General features: G+C 42.0%; 1 protein-coding gene across 11 annotated transcripts in view; it reads left to right on the top strand.

Moving 5' to 3' along the window:
- CSNK1G3 (casein kinase 1 gamma 3) overlaps positions 1 to 15,237 on the top strand; it is a 110,611-nt gene that overhangs the window by 81,688 nt on the left and 13,686 nt on the right. For 8 of the 11 annotated variants that reach the window (XM_053294212.1, XM_053294203.1, XM_053294202.1 and 5 more), the window contains 2 exons: positions 12,147 to 12,253; positions 13,398 to 13,421. In XM_053294212.1, the coding sequence (XP_053150187.1) occupies positions 12,147 to 12,253; positions 13,398 to 13,421 (131 nt within the window). Of the gene's footprint in view, positions 1 to 12,146; positions 12,254 to 13,397; positions 13,426 to 15,237 lie in introns of those variants that run through there. The other 3 variants (XM_053294213.1, XM_053294208.1, XM_053294209.1) reach the window with 2 other exon arrangements.

The following is a 15,237-nucleotide window of genomic DNA, read 5'->3' on the forward strand; positions in this document are numbered from 1 at the left end:
CCTGTCGATCAGAAAACGACGGGTCTGTTGGTGGGGTTCTTTGGTGGGCAGCAAAGGCCAAACCAAAATGCTTGTCTGTTGGTGAGGCAAGATGTCTTCCTGAATTCTTGGACAGTCATTGCCAGTCAGAATAGATCAGAGGTGCACAATCTCATTATTAATCAAATTTTTATGCCGCCTCACCCAGATGGCTGTAGGCGGTTCACATAAATGAAAAAAAAACAGATAAAGCAATTAAAAACCACTTAAAAATCACTAGGCTAAACACGTGTTTATGGCTTTTTAAAAATAGGCTGGTAAAGATCTTAAGCCTCCGATAACTATAGGGAGAGCATTCCACAGTCCAGGAGCAGCTACAGAGGAGGCCTGATCCCTAGTTCCTTTCTGTTAGCTTTTATCTAGTCATAGCAAACAAAGCTGAAGTCACGATAATGAGTGCTAGGTAACAGGAGAAACAGAAGCTGTTTTTCTTAGTGATTAACTTCATTCTCTGAGACAGGACTGGGAAGGAATAACTCAAGATGAGGAAATGGGCATCTCTCTTTCTAGTCTGTGGCTTGTTGAAAGAAAGTTAGAGATTAAAGCTTGCTTTATTTTTTACTGTATTTTTACATGTGTGCATTGTAACTTTGACGTATAGCCCCAAGTATCTATTTTGGTACTGAAATAACAGCTCTTCACTGTTCATCTTCATGTAGGATATTGTAGCAATGTAGCCCTTATTTGTCCTCTTGATAACTGTTGAGAGAGAATGCATCACTGTTCCCCATGGTAATCGAAATGAAATGATTGCTATTGCTAATGACTATTCAGTCATTCTGACTTGCATTATTTGTATCAAGACCTCATTGCCTTTTGTTCAGCAAACTCCATTAAATGTCAGGTACTTGGCCATAGCCTGATTCTCTGAGACAAAGATCTAAGACTAAGCCAGTCATAATGATTATGCAGGAGGACCTCAATCTTCACAGGGGGTCTGTTCCGTGGTTGTACCACGGATACAGAAACTGCTAATATTGAGGCATTGTTCCAATGGGGAAAATGTGAAAAAATGTTGACATTTGGCCAAACTGGGCGGGGGGAGACATGGGGGGAAAACTTCTTACCATGCTTTGCCGCTCCCCCCTCCATCATGCTGATCTCTGTGGTCATTTCCAGCCACCTCCGACCTGTAGATATGCCAGGTCAACGTGTCTGCCCCCCCACCCCCTGCCATATATATGCCAAGGTCGGTTGTCTTCTCTCTGACTGCAGATAATGATTCTGCAGATAACAAGGTTTCCCTCTTTAGCAGAAGAGGTGGCTCTGTTGCTGGCATTTGACACATCCATGGGCCACGCTTGACTGCGGGTGGAGGTAAAAGCAATTTCAAGTTTGTTACCACACTTGCTCAGATATGTGTCACCTGTCGTGGTCTGTGACTGTGTTTTTACTTGAGGCAGGGTATTAGCTCTGCAATAACAAAGGATTGTGGTATAGGCACAGGCAAATATCAGTGTTAGAGTATGCCTAGGGGACCAGGCTTGTGAAAACGGAAATAAAATGTATTGAAATAACTGAAGCACAATGTAAAACAGGAGTATTTGGCAACCAGTATCCAGAATACAGACCAGTTATGTGAGCAAAAACATAAAGGACTCAATGCCATCAGGAATAATTAAGTGAGAAAACAAGAAGGAAGCAGTTATTTGAGCACAGCCGGGGGTGGGGGAAATGAAGAGTGCAAGTTTGAAGAAAAGAGACTGTTCAGGATACCTTTCCTGAAGTCTGCTAATCTCCTGTTTAACACCAAGGGATGCTGAGAGTCTCCCTTTAGGTTTTTGTGGCAGAGGACAAAGAGAGGCTGTAGGATGCAAGCACAGCACCCAGGATGGCAGTTCCATATGAGTTTGCAGCTATCCTATGAGGGGCACAGGCAGTCAGGCATAAGTATGGAAATCATGATGACCCCACCTTAGGAACTCAGCTTCAAAAGGGCTCCCTCTGGGTTTTCTACTTGGGGAGTCCTGGACTCTTCAGCTTGTCAAAATGCGAGATAAATCTTGTGGAAGCCTGGTACTGTAGTTGAGAATGGCCAAGGAAATACATAAGTGTCCTACTTGGGGCGTGTTCAGAACTAGCGATTCTGGATCCCGTGATCCAGGGTTTCAACGCTGCTCTAAGCATCCTAGTTATTTCAGCTCACAGGAAAGGGTTAAGAGCAAAACCTGCTCTTGGGAGTTAATTAACAGTGTCAGATCACAGATCAGCCTGCTTAGTCTCAAAAGCAGTGTGACAAGAATCATACTCGGACCAAAGGGGCGGGCTGCCTTTTTTAAAAGGGTAAACCTCGTGTCAGATAACGTTTGGAGGTTCAATCCCTTGCTCAGGCGACAGGCTGGAAGAGGTGCAGACCACAGTGCCTATTTAGTTGATAACCAGACCAACAGGGTGCTTATGTTCCTTAGGTTGGTTATATTTTTAAGCTTCTTTGAATAGGCGACCGCCACTTGTGGCCTAAAATGCAGTCTTGGCATTAACATTTCTCTTATCCATTGGAACCTTAGCTTCGTCTTTGTTGCAGCTTACTCAGTAGTGGGAGAGCCTCCCATTCTCAGGTGGATTTTGTCACTTGGCCAAGCTCCTGCTGCCAAATGTGACTCTGACCATATCTGACATTAGAATTTTCAAGCACCAAATTATCCTGCTTGCCATGATTCTGTAGCAAGCCTCTGGTTTACGATGGGGTCAAAGCAAAATCAGGGGGGTGAGGAAAAGTAGGCTGACTGCCTTGAAGTATTATTGAAGTAGTTGCATCATCCTGTAGTAGCTCTTCTAAAGTAACATGGTGATAAAGATCCTGTGATGACTGATTTATCTTCAAAGCTAGGCTCTTGGTAGGGATTCTACATACTTAAAAGTAGCTCACTGGATAGGATAGCCAAGACGTTTCTGGTCTGCAGACTTAGATCAGTTGGTATTGAAGCCTGGTCATGACTGTGTTGTGAGCTTCTTCAGAAACACAGGAATATGTGTATACTGTGCATATTTCTAAACTTTACAATGAAAGCATATTCTTTTTATGTTTGGAAGTAATTGGTGTCTTGTTCTTCCAAGTGCTCCTTGATTCTTTTCTCCTTAATTTCCATGTGGCAAAGTTATAAAGCAATAAATGTACACTTCTGATGAGTTTTAGGGATGTAAGAAGTTTCCCTGTTAAAAGTTGATTTTACTGATGCGATATTCTATTAATTACAATGTTTTTAACCAGCCATTTAATTCCATTATGAATGAATGCTCATAGCATTCCTGACAGCTACTGACAGTTATCGTTTTTAGTTTTCCTGCCTCATTGTAAAGTCATAAAAATGGCACCTAACTGTAGCCAACTGTTAGAATGCTGCCAGCACTTCAAGCAGTGTTGAAGCTGCTGCCCGCCTGTAGAGGTGTTGTGAATTTTTTATTTTTTATTTTAAAGAGCAACCGAAAGGTTTGTTGGAGCTCCTGACACTAAACTTTAAGCAATACAATAAGACTATTCACATGAGCAGCCTAGCCCAGCCTGCTTGTGTGCAGCACCAGGATCCGGCCCCTCCCGCTTGCCTAACCCTGCTTTTAACCCCAGCCTTTAGCCAGGGTTAAGGTGCGAGTATGCTCTTAACCCTGGTGTTGGGATTGTGTGGGTGCTCGGGCTGCAAGCACCTAGAGCACCCAATGCACCATGCTCACCACACGGTGCATTGTGGGATATTCAGAGAACGGGATGCATTGTCTCGGCCTCCGAAGATCTATGCTGCTCCAAGATCCTGACCACCAAGGGAGGATCATCTGTGGGAAGGTGAGTTCCACACAGCCCTCCCGCCCTCCCTATTGTGTACATAGTCTTAATTTTTCCCATTTAAATTGATATTTTAATAGGATGCAAATATCTAATACATTTGTGGTTTGACACAAGCTGTTCTGGTGTTTAATAAGGTAATAATCTGCATACTTTGATGACATTTGCAAATAAAACCTACAAATAGTTCATCATCACATACAGAAAACTCAGTTATTGAGCCGGTTCTCACGATCAGTGAGACCCGGTTTGTGAAGCTAAGTGGGGAGAGTGGGCTAAGCCCGCTCTCCCCACAGACGAGCAGGGCGGGAGCCCTGGGTAGCCAAATCGGCTGCCCACATGACTGCCGGCTCCATGACGGAGCCAGCAGGGGCTGGGGAGTTCGGGGGCCATGTGGCCCCTGGAAGGTCCAGTACGCCCTGCGCAAGTGTGCAGGGCATACTGGGGAGACACCCGAGCTGGGAGGCTGCATTTCAGCCTCCCACCATGGGGTCTACTCGTGAGTAGCCACGGTGCGGAGCCGCACCGTGGCTACTCACAATCCCCAAACCCGGGTTTGCGGAGTGCTCGCTCTGCAAACCCAGTTTAAGGGGCGGGCTACTTGAGTGGGTTACCCGCTCAAGAACCACTGGACTCACAGCCTAGCCCGGTGGTTCTCACAATTGTAGAAAATCGGGCTAGTGGAAGCTAGCGCGATTTTCTACAATTGTGTGAATAGCCTCATTGCCTTACATGCAAAGACATAAGCATTACTAGTTTTGAAAAAGATATTTGTCATTTGCAGGTAGTTATGCTGAAACTGCTTCAGCAGGAATGCTGCATACTTGCTTTCACACACTCCAAATAGCATTCCTGACCTTCACATATTCTAAACAGTATTGGGCCTGACCTTACTTTTTAAGCCATTAATACAATATCTGAGCTGAGTCTTTTGGGGCAAAATATGCATATTTAAAGTAGTTATTTATATTTATTAATAGCAGTTATAAATTCTTTCCCCTCTGCTACATGGGTGGTAACTCCTCCCGCTTACTGGTGTCGCAATAGCTTCCCCCCTCAGTTCTTTGTCGTCTGCCCAAGGATCAACAGCTCAGATTCGGGTGCCATTTCATTTAGCTCTTAAAAACAAACGAACTCTCTGCTGTTTCCCCCCCCTTTAATTATTTTTTTCTTCTACCTTTCTCCTCTTAACTTTCAGTATTTTATATTTATTTATTTATTTATTCATTCATTCATTTATTCATTCATCACATTTCTATACCGCCCAAACGTTCGTCTCTGGGCAGTTAAAATAATACAATTAAAATACATATTAAAAGTTAAAACAATTCAACAATTTAAAATCAATCATAAAATTAAAACCAACAAATTTTAAAAGGCTGAGAAAGCTTGGTTAAAAAGATAGTTTTAGATGTTTTTTAAAAATTGCCAGATGTTTTTTAAAAATTTCTTCCTCCCTTGTCATTTGTGTTTTAATTCTTACTGCCACACCTCCCACCTTCTTGCTTTTCGGAGAAGAGTGCACTTATTCTCCCCTGTGCATTTATCCACCAGACTCTTTCTTATTACTACTTTGGTGTATGGCCAGTAAAATGTTGGGCCAAACTTCCATCTAGTGCCATTCTCACTTGCTTCTGTGCTTGGGAGTTGCACCACATGGACTCAAATTTATGAAGCAAGCAAGGAAAAATAGGGCACTAAGACTGAGATCCCTTCTCTGGGGAAAAAGCTGTGTTGGCCCATAACCCCATGGCCTTGACTTTGTGCCGACGGCAACACTGACCACAGAGGTACACCTATGACTTTGGACCCTTCCCTGTTATGGGGTCCTGGGCCTGACTTTGAAGCGCAGGGCCTCATGGTGCTGATGCCTGCACCGATGCCTTTGATCCCTATCACTTTGAGATTGGCTCTGGATGGTTAAGCTAAGCCGACGATATCTACCAAGCCACTTGTCTAGCCAAGCCCCAGGCCAGCGCTCTTATAGATCCTACAAAGAAGGGGGGGGGGGGAGAGAAGGCCCTCTTGGAACCCATCCCATCAGGACAGGGATTGCCTAGAATTACAAAGAGAAAGATGGCTGTTCTGGCGACTCTAACTCATTCTTTATTTAGCCATCAGCCAACCCGTCTGACATCAGCAATTGTTCTGGTTCATCCAATCCATCCCGAAATGCTTGTCCCGTAGATCCAGCCATGCTGCAGCAACCACCTGATAGGCCGCTATCTCCTGTGAGCCTGGGGTGGGAAAGCAGCCACTTGGGGGAATGGCACTCCCCAGTGCAGGATCTCAACCAGGATGCTGATTGAGATCTCCTCAGAACACTTCTCAGATGCCGAGCATGATCCCTACCATGATGACCACACTGCTCCTCCGTACCTATGACGATACTGAGACTACTGGCCTCGTTATGCAGACTGTGACCATCACGGTCAGACACAGTGATTTGGAATTGGAGGACGCTTATACTGTATACTCCAGATCTCTGTCCCCTTGCTACAGGACACCTCATGTCCAGTGACAGCATTATTATAGATCACCAGTAAGACCAGCCACGATCATCAACCACAATCTCAATCTCGCCCATATGATTATTTTCAGTCCCGATTCATGGGACTTGATCCCAAGGACGTTCAAGAAGCTGCTCTACTTCTTGGTCCTGACCTAGACACCAGTCTCCACCACTGCTACCGCCTAGCGAGCCTTCAGTGGAGTGTCTGTCTAAGAAGCCTTCAATGTCAACCCAAATGTAACAGGGAGCCTCTACCTCTGCAGAACCACTGATTTCACAGGGTGAGGGTGCATCAATTCTACAAGGAAATACTGCACCAAACCCAATACAGGACTTAGTTTGAGATCTCCTTGTAGCAGATCAGGATAATGTTTCAGATTCAGACTCAGAGTATGATCACTCTGATGTGAGTACACATACATTCCCTCTGGAGGGTATTCCTGAGCCCAAACCAGAGTCTCCCACAGAAGATGTGTATTCACACTCGGAAAAGGTGCTCTAAATGATTATTTCACTAGGTATACAGGCCAGACAATAAACTAAACCTGAGGAAGACCCAGTCCTCAACAGATGCTCAAACCCATTGCTGGACATGACAATTGCGCTTTCCTCCAAAAACACCCAGTGCCCAACTCAATAGTCATTGAGGCAGTGCAATCATGGTCAAAACTTTTAGCCCTGTTGACCCCAATCCACCATGAAGCCAGAAAACTGGGCTCTATCAGTCAAAGAGTTTACTCTACCCTACAATTAAAAACTGCAAATTACCAGACATGCATGGGATGGTACAGCCACTTCTTTGGGGAGAAATAGGGTCCCTTCTTAGATAGAGGAATGCTGCCACAGGAACAGCACATGCCTAACTGCCAAGTGATAGGATCTGTGCCATCAGAGAACTTGCCTCTGTCCTGACTCGATGCTCTTAACATTTGGCCAGGAGGATCCAGAAGATGCTGGGGCTCATGGCATCCATCACTTCAATGTTACCCAATGCACCATTGAAAATGTGCATACTGCAATGCTGGCTTATGCAGCATTTCAACCCCCAACTTGATCCTCAGTCAAAGTCCTTAGTCCTTTCCTTGATGGTTCAGAACTCCCTCGTCTGGTGGACCCACTCACATCACCTGGAGAGGAGAACTCTGTTCACTCCCCAACTTCCTATCAGGACCGTCATGACAGACTCCTTCAAATTGGGCTGGGGAGCCTGCTTCTCTATGTTGTAGATCAGTGGGCTTTGGTCCCACTCAGAAGCAACCTGTCACATCCATTACCTGGAACTTTTGGCAATCTTGAAAGTGATCAAAGGCTTCCTGCCGCATCTCTGGAACTGCTAGGTTCAGATTCATACTGACAATACGACCACCAAAGCCTATGTGAATCACCAGGGTGGCACAGGATCTAGGTCCCTATTCAGTCTCTCCATGAGATTATGGAACTAAGCCCTTCATCACCGAATGGTCCTTTGGATGATCTGTATCCAAAGCCAGACAAACACACAAGCCAATATACTCTGCAGAAGATTGATAGGATTTCACGAATGGCAGCTAGATCTGTTCCATCAATGGGGCACTGGAAATAGACTTCTTCACTTCACAGACAAATCACCAATGTCCTCACTTGTGCTCGAGAGCGGAGTCTAGGCAACTACTCATTGAGGAGACACCTTTGCGATGGACTGGTGGTCCTCATACCTGTACATATTCCCACAGATTCCTGTCCTACCAAGGGTGCTCAAAAAACTAAAGCAAGAATGTGTAACTTCTATTCTGATAGCCCTGTGGTGGCTCAGGAGACTGTGGTTTCCCCAACTGTGCTCGCAGGTGGCAATGGGAGACTGGTACCACCTATTTTGACTTCCCCATGTGCTAGCACAGGAACCAGGGAGACTGCTCTCAGTTTCACAGCATGGCACCTTCTTTGATTATTCATCCTCCGCTAAGAGAACTCTTCCAGGCTTTCAGGAAACCCTTCAATCAGAAAGACATACAAATGTAAATGGAGGCGTTTTGTAGGCCTCCATCCTCAAATAGGGTGGTACTTTGACACAATTTTTGCTACCACAAGAGTTGGTCTTATGGTAGCAAGCATGACCTGTCCCCTTTGCTAAGTAGGGTCCTTCCTGGTTGCATGTGAATGGGAGACTACATATGTGAGCAATGTAAGATATTCTCCTTAGGGGATGGAGCCGCTATGGGAAGAGCATTTGAGGTTCCAAGTTGCCTCCTTGGCATATCCAAGATAGAGCTGAGAGAGACTCCTGCCTGCAACCTTCAAGAATCCACTGCCAGTCTGTGTAGACAATATTGAGTTAGATGGACCAATGGTCTGACTCGGTATAGGGCAGCTTCCTATTTTCCTATGTACCATTACAGTCTCAAACTTATGATCCTATCTCCTATATCTGAAAACCTCAGTCACTATACCCTCACTTAAGAGTATATCTGGCTGCTGTTACATTCTATATGACCATTGTTGGCAAACCATCTCCATTTCAGGACCTTGCAGTCCAGCGTTTTTTAAAGGGTTTGGCTCATACTTACATGGCTATACCATAGGGGTCTCTGCACTGGCATATGCCACTTGAACCCCTAGCCACATGTGATTTTCACCTTCTCACCTGGAAAACAGTTTTTGTAGTCCCCATCACCTCTGCACGCAGGATGAGTAAGCTTTAGGGTGCTCTGGGTTGACTCTCCATACTTGGTCTTCCATCAGGACAAGGTACAACTCTGCCCAGACAGACATTTTGCCAAAAGTGGTTTCCACTTTTCACAGGCCTTGGTCAATCTCACTACCTGTCCTTCCCCCCTCCCCCAACCTCTCAAGCAAAGAGACATTTCCACTGCCTCGATGTGGGGCATTCGTCAGCTTTCTATGTTTGTTGGACTGCTAACCTGAGGAAAGTGCCATACCTCTTAATATCCTATGACAAAAACATTTTGGTTTATCATTCTATTCCTCAAACCTTCTCTAGATGGGTTGTGGAAGCTATTTCCTTGGCATACCAGCTCTCTAAGAAACCTTTACCTGCCACAATCCATACTCATTCCACATGGGCGATTGCAACCTTGACAACAACCTTCCCCTGGAGTCTGTTTGCCAGGCGGCTACATGTGCGACTCTGAATCCCTTCATATCACACTATGCCCTGGATGTCAAGGTGCGGCATTTGGGCAAGCCATGCTGAATTCCATCTTCCAGTGACTGTTTCCTGTCTCCAGGTATGTAAGCTTGTGATGTGCTCATCGGTGTGTACAAGGGCAGAGACACCCCCCCACACACACACACATCCTTCCTCCCCACTACAGTCTCGTTTCAGATCAGGGAACAGATCTGCAGACACATGAACTGAGAGGTAATGCTGCTGCGACACTAGCAAGGGGGCAGAGTTACTGCCATAATGTAGCAGAGGGGAAAGAGCTGCGAAAGGTTCCTGATGGAACTTCAGCATAGGCGCAAGAGCCCATCAGTGTGAACGGACAAATGGCCACTCAAAGAACAGGTAAGCAACCTCCTGTTTGGGCAAATGAGGCACATTCCTTCATTTCTGCCTTCCTTGACTTTAATAGCCCATACATATACACTAACTTATTTCTTCCACAACAAATGCTGTGTGAAAGATGCTGTGCGAGGGGCTGTTGGCTGCCCCACTTTAATAATCTCCTTATGCAGTACAGCCCTATCAAAGTAGGCCTTTATCCACTGGAGAGCAGTATTGCTAAGCACAGAGATGGGGATGGGGACATCAAAATAATAGGGTAGCATGGTGCACCTCAACACGGATATTAGCTACAATTAGATATGCTTCAATTTTTAAAAAACCTGTATCTCACTTTCTTCTTAACATTTAAAAATACTGTCCGTACACACTGAATTCCCAAAGTTTCTCAGTAATAAGAAAAGGTGTATGTTTTTTTGTATTAATTCTTGTAAATGGATGAACAATATGTACTGTTGCTTCAAAAATCATTTCCTACATCAAGGATATTGGCTTACATTATTAAGTTTATAAAGCAACTGAGAGCAGCATTTTGAAATGGAAAGCTTTAACCTTGATCTAGAGTCGAAATAGTTCTCTGCTCATCTGTCCAATTTATGTAGGTTCAAGGAGAAAGAGGAAAAAACCAAGGCAATCTGTTGGTAATGATGATGTGGTCTTTTTAAATTCCTCAAAGTATATTATGCTTTAGGAAAATTTTCCCTATTAATTTTCTTCCATAGCTGCAGATTCCATTAAAGAAAATGTATGATGTATCACCTAGAGATGTACATATTAGGCGGTATAAAAATATGATGATGATGATTCAGGTTGTGGAAAGAGATTAGCTGGTTATCTAAGAATGTTTGACTAGTCGATATGAAATATTTAAAAAGAATGTCCTTTTTGCAGTCCTTTTGCAGTCCTTTTTTTCTCTTGTTTCAGACTGCAACATACCATTCATTGTTAGTTTTTCATTAGCTCTCCTCCTACATCCCTGTTCTACAAAAGTTTGTCTTAGTTTCTGAAAATGTCAGCTGAACAGCACTGCTGAATTGTCTCTTTCACAGTGCCCTTGTTGCAGTAAATTGAAGGAGTTATAAAAGGTCTTTAAGTTGTGTATGTTTTAACTCTAGCAAATTATCCAGAAATCTTAATGCCTTCTGTAGGTTGCCGATCTGAGGCTTCCCAATCATTAAAAAAAAAAAAAAAAGTTGGACTTGCTGGTTCTGAGAAGCCCTAGTTGGTTATTCCTGCTCTAGCATAATTCATATTTGTTCAAATAGTATGTCTGGTACGTTGACCTTAAACATATTTAGAATACATGTGAATGTGTTGCACTTAAATTCTCAAATTCTAGTGACGGTTTATTTAGAAACTGATCCTGAAGGGTTGCTTCAACATCTAGACTAAGCATGTTGTTGCCTGCAGGAGTCAGTCTCCAGAAAAGTAAGCTATTAACATGTTAGATGCATGATGCCAACTTTCTTGTATTTACAAGATACTAGTAGAATTTTGTGTAGAGGTAATGAGGTGTGAAAGGAGTAATGATATGCTCTGTGTATAGCTATTAAGTTGCTTACTGTGTGGAACTGTTTTGTAAGGAACAAGAAAGGTGTATGTTAAGATCTGCTTGTAATTGATCCCACCCCCACCTCACCCCATACAAGTTATTTTCAGGTCTTTAGTCATACAGTGAAACATATGACAAGTAAACCAAAGGTTTTGAAGAATGATAGAATATTATACCTTTTGTTGCTTAGCCTACACTTGGTCTGGTGCAGAAAAGACTTCTAGAGCAGTGAAGTGCTTGCTATATAAATTCTTCCTTTTTCTTTACACTTTTCCTGGGCAAGTATCACTTGAAATTACTCTTAATAAGATACTCATAGTGCAAACTAACATTGCACTTCCAGATAATTCTCATGTGCTGTACACATTTTATAGAATTTTACTTATAAAGTAACAGCCATGCTTTGTAGCAATCCTCTATTTTTTCAGTGTTGCAGCGTAGTTTATGTAGACAACTATCATAGCTGATTAGAAGATGTTTCTGTTTGTAATCACACCTGTTGCTACTTATGCAACACTGTAGTAAATACAAATATGGTAGTCTCTTTTCATGTAGTGTCTCTTTATTTCTTCAACAATTAACGTTGTAGATGGCTTTCTACAAGCAGTTGGAGAAAGATTAGTAATAGAAATGCATGAGACTTGGACAGGAAAATAACATGTTAATATACTAATTCATAGCTCTTTGGTATACTATGAAACTATAGGCACTAAATATGGGCACTTAGTATTTGTATAACTTCTTGAAATGCTTGTAATTGCAGGTTGTAAGTTCTACAAATGGCGAGTTGAACACTGATGATCCTACGGCAGGCCGTTCAAATGCACCTATCACAGCCCCTACGGAAGTAGAAGTAATGGATGAAACAAAGTACGTGTTGTCTTTAATCCCTTGTTGATACTATAGTATGTGATGTCGAGTTCTTGCTGGTATTCTATATACCTTTCTTTTCAACTGTGATTTTCAGTGGGAGTTTTAAAATTCTTAACTGCAATTGGTAAGTTCCAAAGGGAATGGTCTGTGTGTGCCTCCCCATTTAGCCCTTGATTTCTGTACACTTACTTGAGATCTGAATGTCTCAGGGTGGGGGGTGGAGGGGTTGAAGTAAGACTTCGCTGACTCCAGTGAGTATCAATTTGCCTCAGAGCATGGAATAATCATGTGGAATATGTTGTCTGGTATTGAACAAGAAGATCAAGAAGCCACTTGGGAATAATTGCATAGGCAGGAAGCTGCCTCATATTGAGTCAGACCCTTGGTCCGTTTAGCTCAGTACTGTCTGTACGAATTGGCAGTGGCCAATTCAGAGTTTCAGACAGATTTTCCAGCCCTATCTTGTAGATACTAGAGATTGAACCTTGAAACTTCTGCATGCAAAGCAGGTGCTCCTTCATGGAGTTCCACAAGGAACACACACAGAGTCACAACCAATGTGAAGAAGAGACAGACACGCATCTTAATTGATATGAATGTTTTTAATACGCATCTTAATTGAAGGAATAGTCAGTCTTTGTATAAACTAGCTCCACAAACTACATTGCAGTGACTGCTACAAAGGTCAATTTACTTTTATTCACTGCAGTATAACTTGCTTGAGGTGGTTTATAAAGGAATTGAATATTCCCTTAATAAAGATACCTATTGGAATACATTGGGAACATCAGTCATAGAAGCTGTCTGAAAGAATCATGTCCATATTGGAAATTTATGGAAGAAACCTTGTATTTTCTGGAACACATAAGCAACAGCTTTATATAGTTTCCCAGACAAACTATAAACAGTTTGGGAAGGCCTTCAGGCTACAAGCTACATATGGAATAGAAATAGCACAACATTTAAGGAAGCAAACGTGTGTGCTTTATACTGTTCAGATAAATTTCATGATGTTTGCAAATTATAGTATTGCTGTCATGGTAACTACTTCAATATTGTATTATATATGATGTAAATTTAGCTCTCTTTCAATGTATAGCAATTCTGATTTTCTCTCCCCCTTGTATTTTCTTTGTATTAGCTGCCAGAAAGTGTTGAACATGTGGTGAGTTCTAAAGTACAGGCAGGCAGAAATGACTCCAGAGCATTTTAAAAACTAAAGAGCAAAGTATAATTGGAAAACTAGTACAAAAGATTTTAATGGTTCATACTATTTTTTTAACATGAGAGAAATTACTAGCTATTGAGGAGCACTTTTGCCTGCTTCAATTCTTGCTTGTTTTGAAGTGATGTAGTTTTTGTGTACTCTTCTCTAATACTTCTAATTAATATCAGTATTTCTGTACAGTTGTTTTACCTAAGAGTGTGCCTTTTCAAAGGGAAACATTTCAGGAATTCTAACTTTCTATAATATCTTAACATAAATTATTTCAATTGACATTATATTAGAGCAGTTTGCGCATCTATTTACTAAACCATTAGTCACTGGTGATGATTAACTAATTGATAGCTTAATCGTGAACAATTGCTCATCTCAGAGTCACCATTTTATGCAGTATTGTGTTCATCTCTGCCAAGGATCACTTTACAATCTGCTCTTATTTTGCTGTTTTACCATAGGCCAGTTTTGACATTGAAACTAAATGATAGATTTTTCTAATGGGTGGAGGTACTTACTTGTCCAGCTTTCCTAGCTTGGTGTTTGGACAAAACAGACTAGTGCTTGCATAATGAGTGAAAATTGTGCCTCTTTGTTTTAAATAAGAATTTTTATTAAGAAGTAAACCAAAGGAGACAGAGACAAATCACCATAAAGACAATATAAAACCAATCATTTTTCATAATGAAAAACCTCATTTTTCTAATTAATTACATCAGTAAAGAAAAGATATCTAGAGCAAGATAAAGCAAAAGAAATTCAGACTCTTAAAGTTGTAAAATCTGATCAGCTTCTTGAAAGTTACATATCGAGAACACTGTAAGTCAAATCCAGAAAATGGGAACAAAGAAAATGGGACCATAACGGATATTATAATTTACAAAGGGTTCCCAAACAGAAATGAATGATTCCGTAGATATACCAAGTACATAAGCCGAGACTTCCAAAATTGAAGCATAGTCCCACACTTTCAAAAACCAATCGTTTAAGGGATTTCCAAAATATGCCAGTTAGAAGCATATATAATCCTAGCCACTGTAATAATATATAAACACAATTTGTTTAATTTGGCAGGAATATAAGGTTTTATCATACTTAAAAGAAAAATTTCTGGAAGAAGGGAATCTTAACTTCTATGATTTGTTCAATTTTCATATGAATTTGTTTCCAAAACTGTTGAGCTTTTCCACAACTCCACCACATATGGTAGAATGAGCCTAAATTGTGCCTCTGTGTGGTTTGTGGTACCGTTCAGTGTTGTACAACTGCTAGCAGAAATCATTTTCTGAGACACACATGAGATTGTGGAATGTGTTGTGCAGCAGCTGGCTGTGTTGCACAAGAAATCATAGAAGATGTCATAAAACATTCTCTAAAACAGTTTAAACATGAGCCAGTAGTGTAAAACAGCTACTAAAAGAGCGAATGCAGTTTGAGGCTGCAGCATTTATAGTGTCTAGATCATGAGAAATATTAATTCCACTCTGTTCTGTGCTGGCCAAACCTGGAATACTATGTCCAGTTCTGGGCCCTTCATTTTAAGGAGGACAGCAACAAACCAAGATCTGGAAACGAAGTCTTATGAGGAAAGGTTGAAGGAGCTAAGTATATGTAGCCTGGAGAGGAAAATATATGTATGAGAGGAAAGTATATGTAGCCTGGAGAGGAAAAGACTAAGGCAAGATATGATAGCTGTCTTTAATTAGCTGAAGGACTGTCATAGTATAGATCAGGATTTCTCAATGTGTGGGTCCCCAGATGT

This window comes from Hemicordylus capensis, chromosome 2 (genome assembly GCF_027244095.1).
Source record: "Hemicordylus capensis ecotype Gifberg chromosome 2, rHemCap1.1.pri, whole genome shotgun sequence".
Taxonomy (NCBI): domain Eukaryota; kingdom Metazoa; phylum Chordata; class Lepidosauria; order Squamata; family Cordylidae; genus Hemicordylus; species Hemicordylus capensis.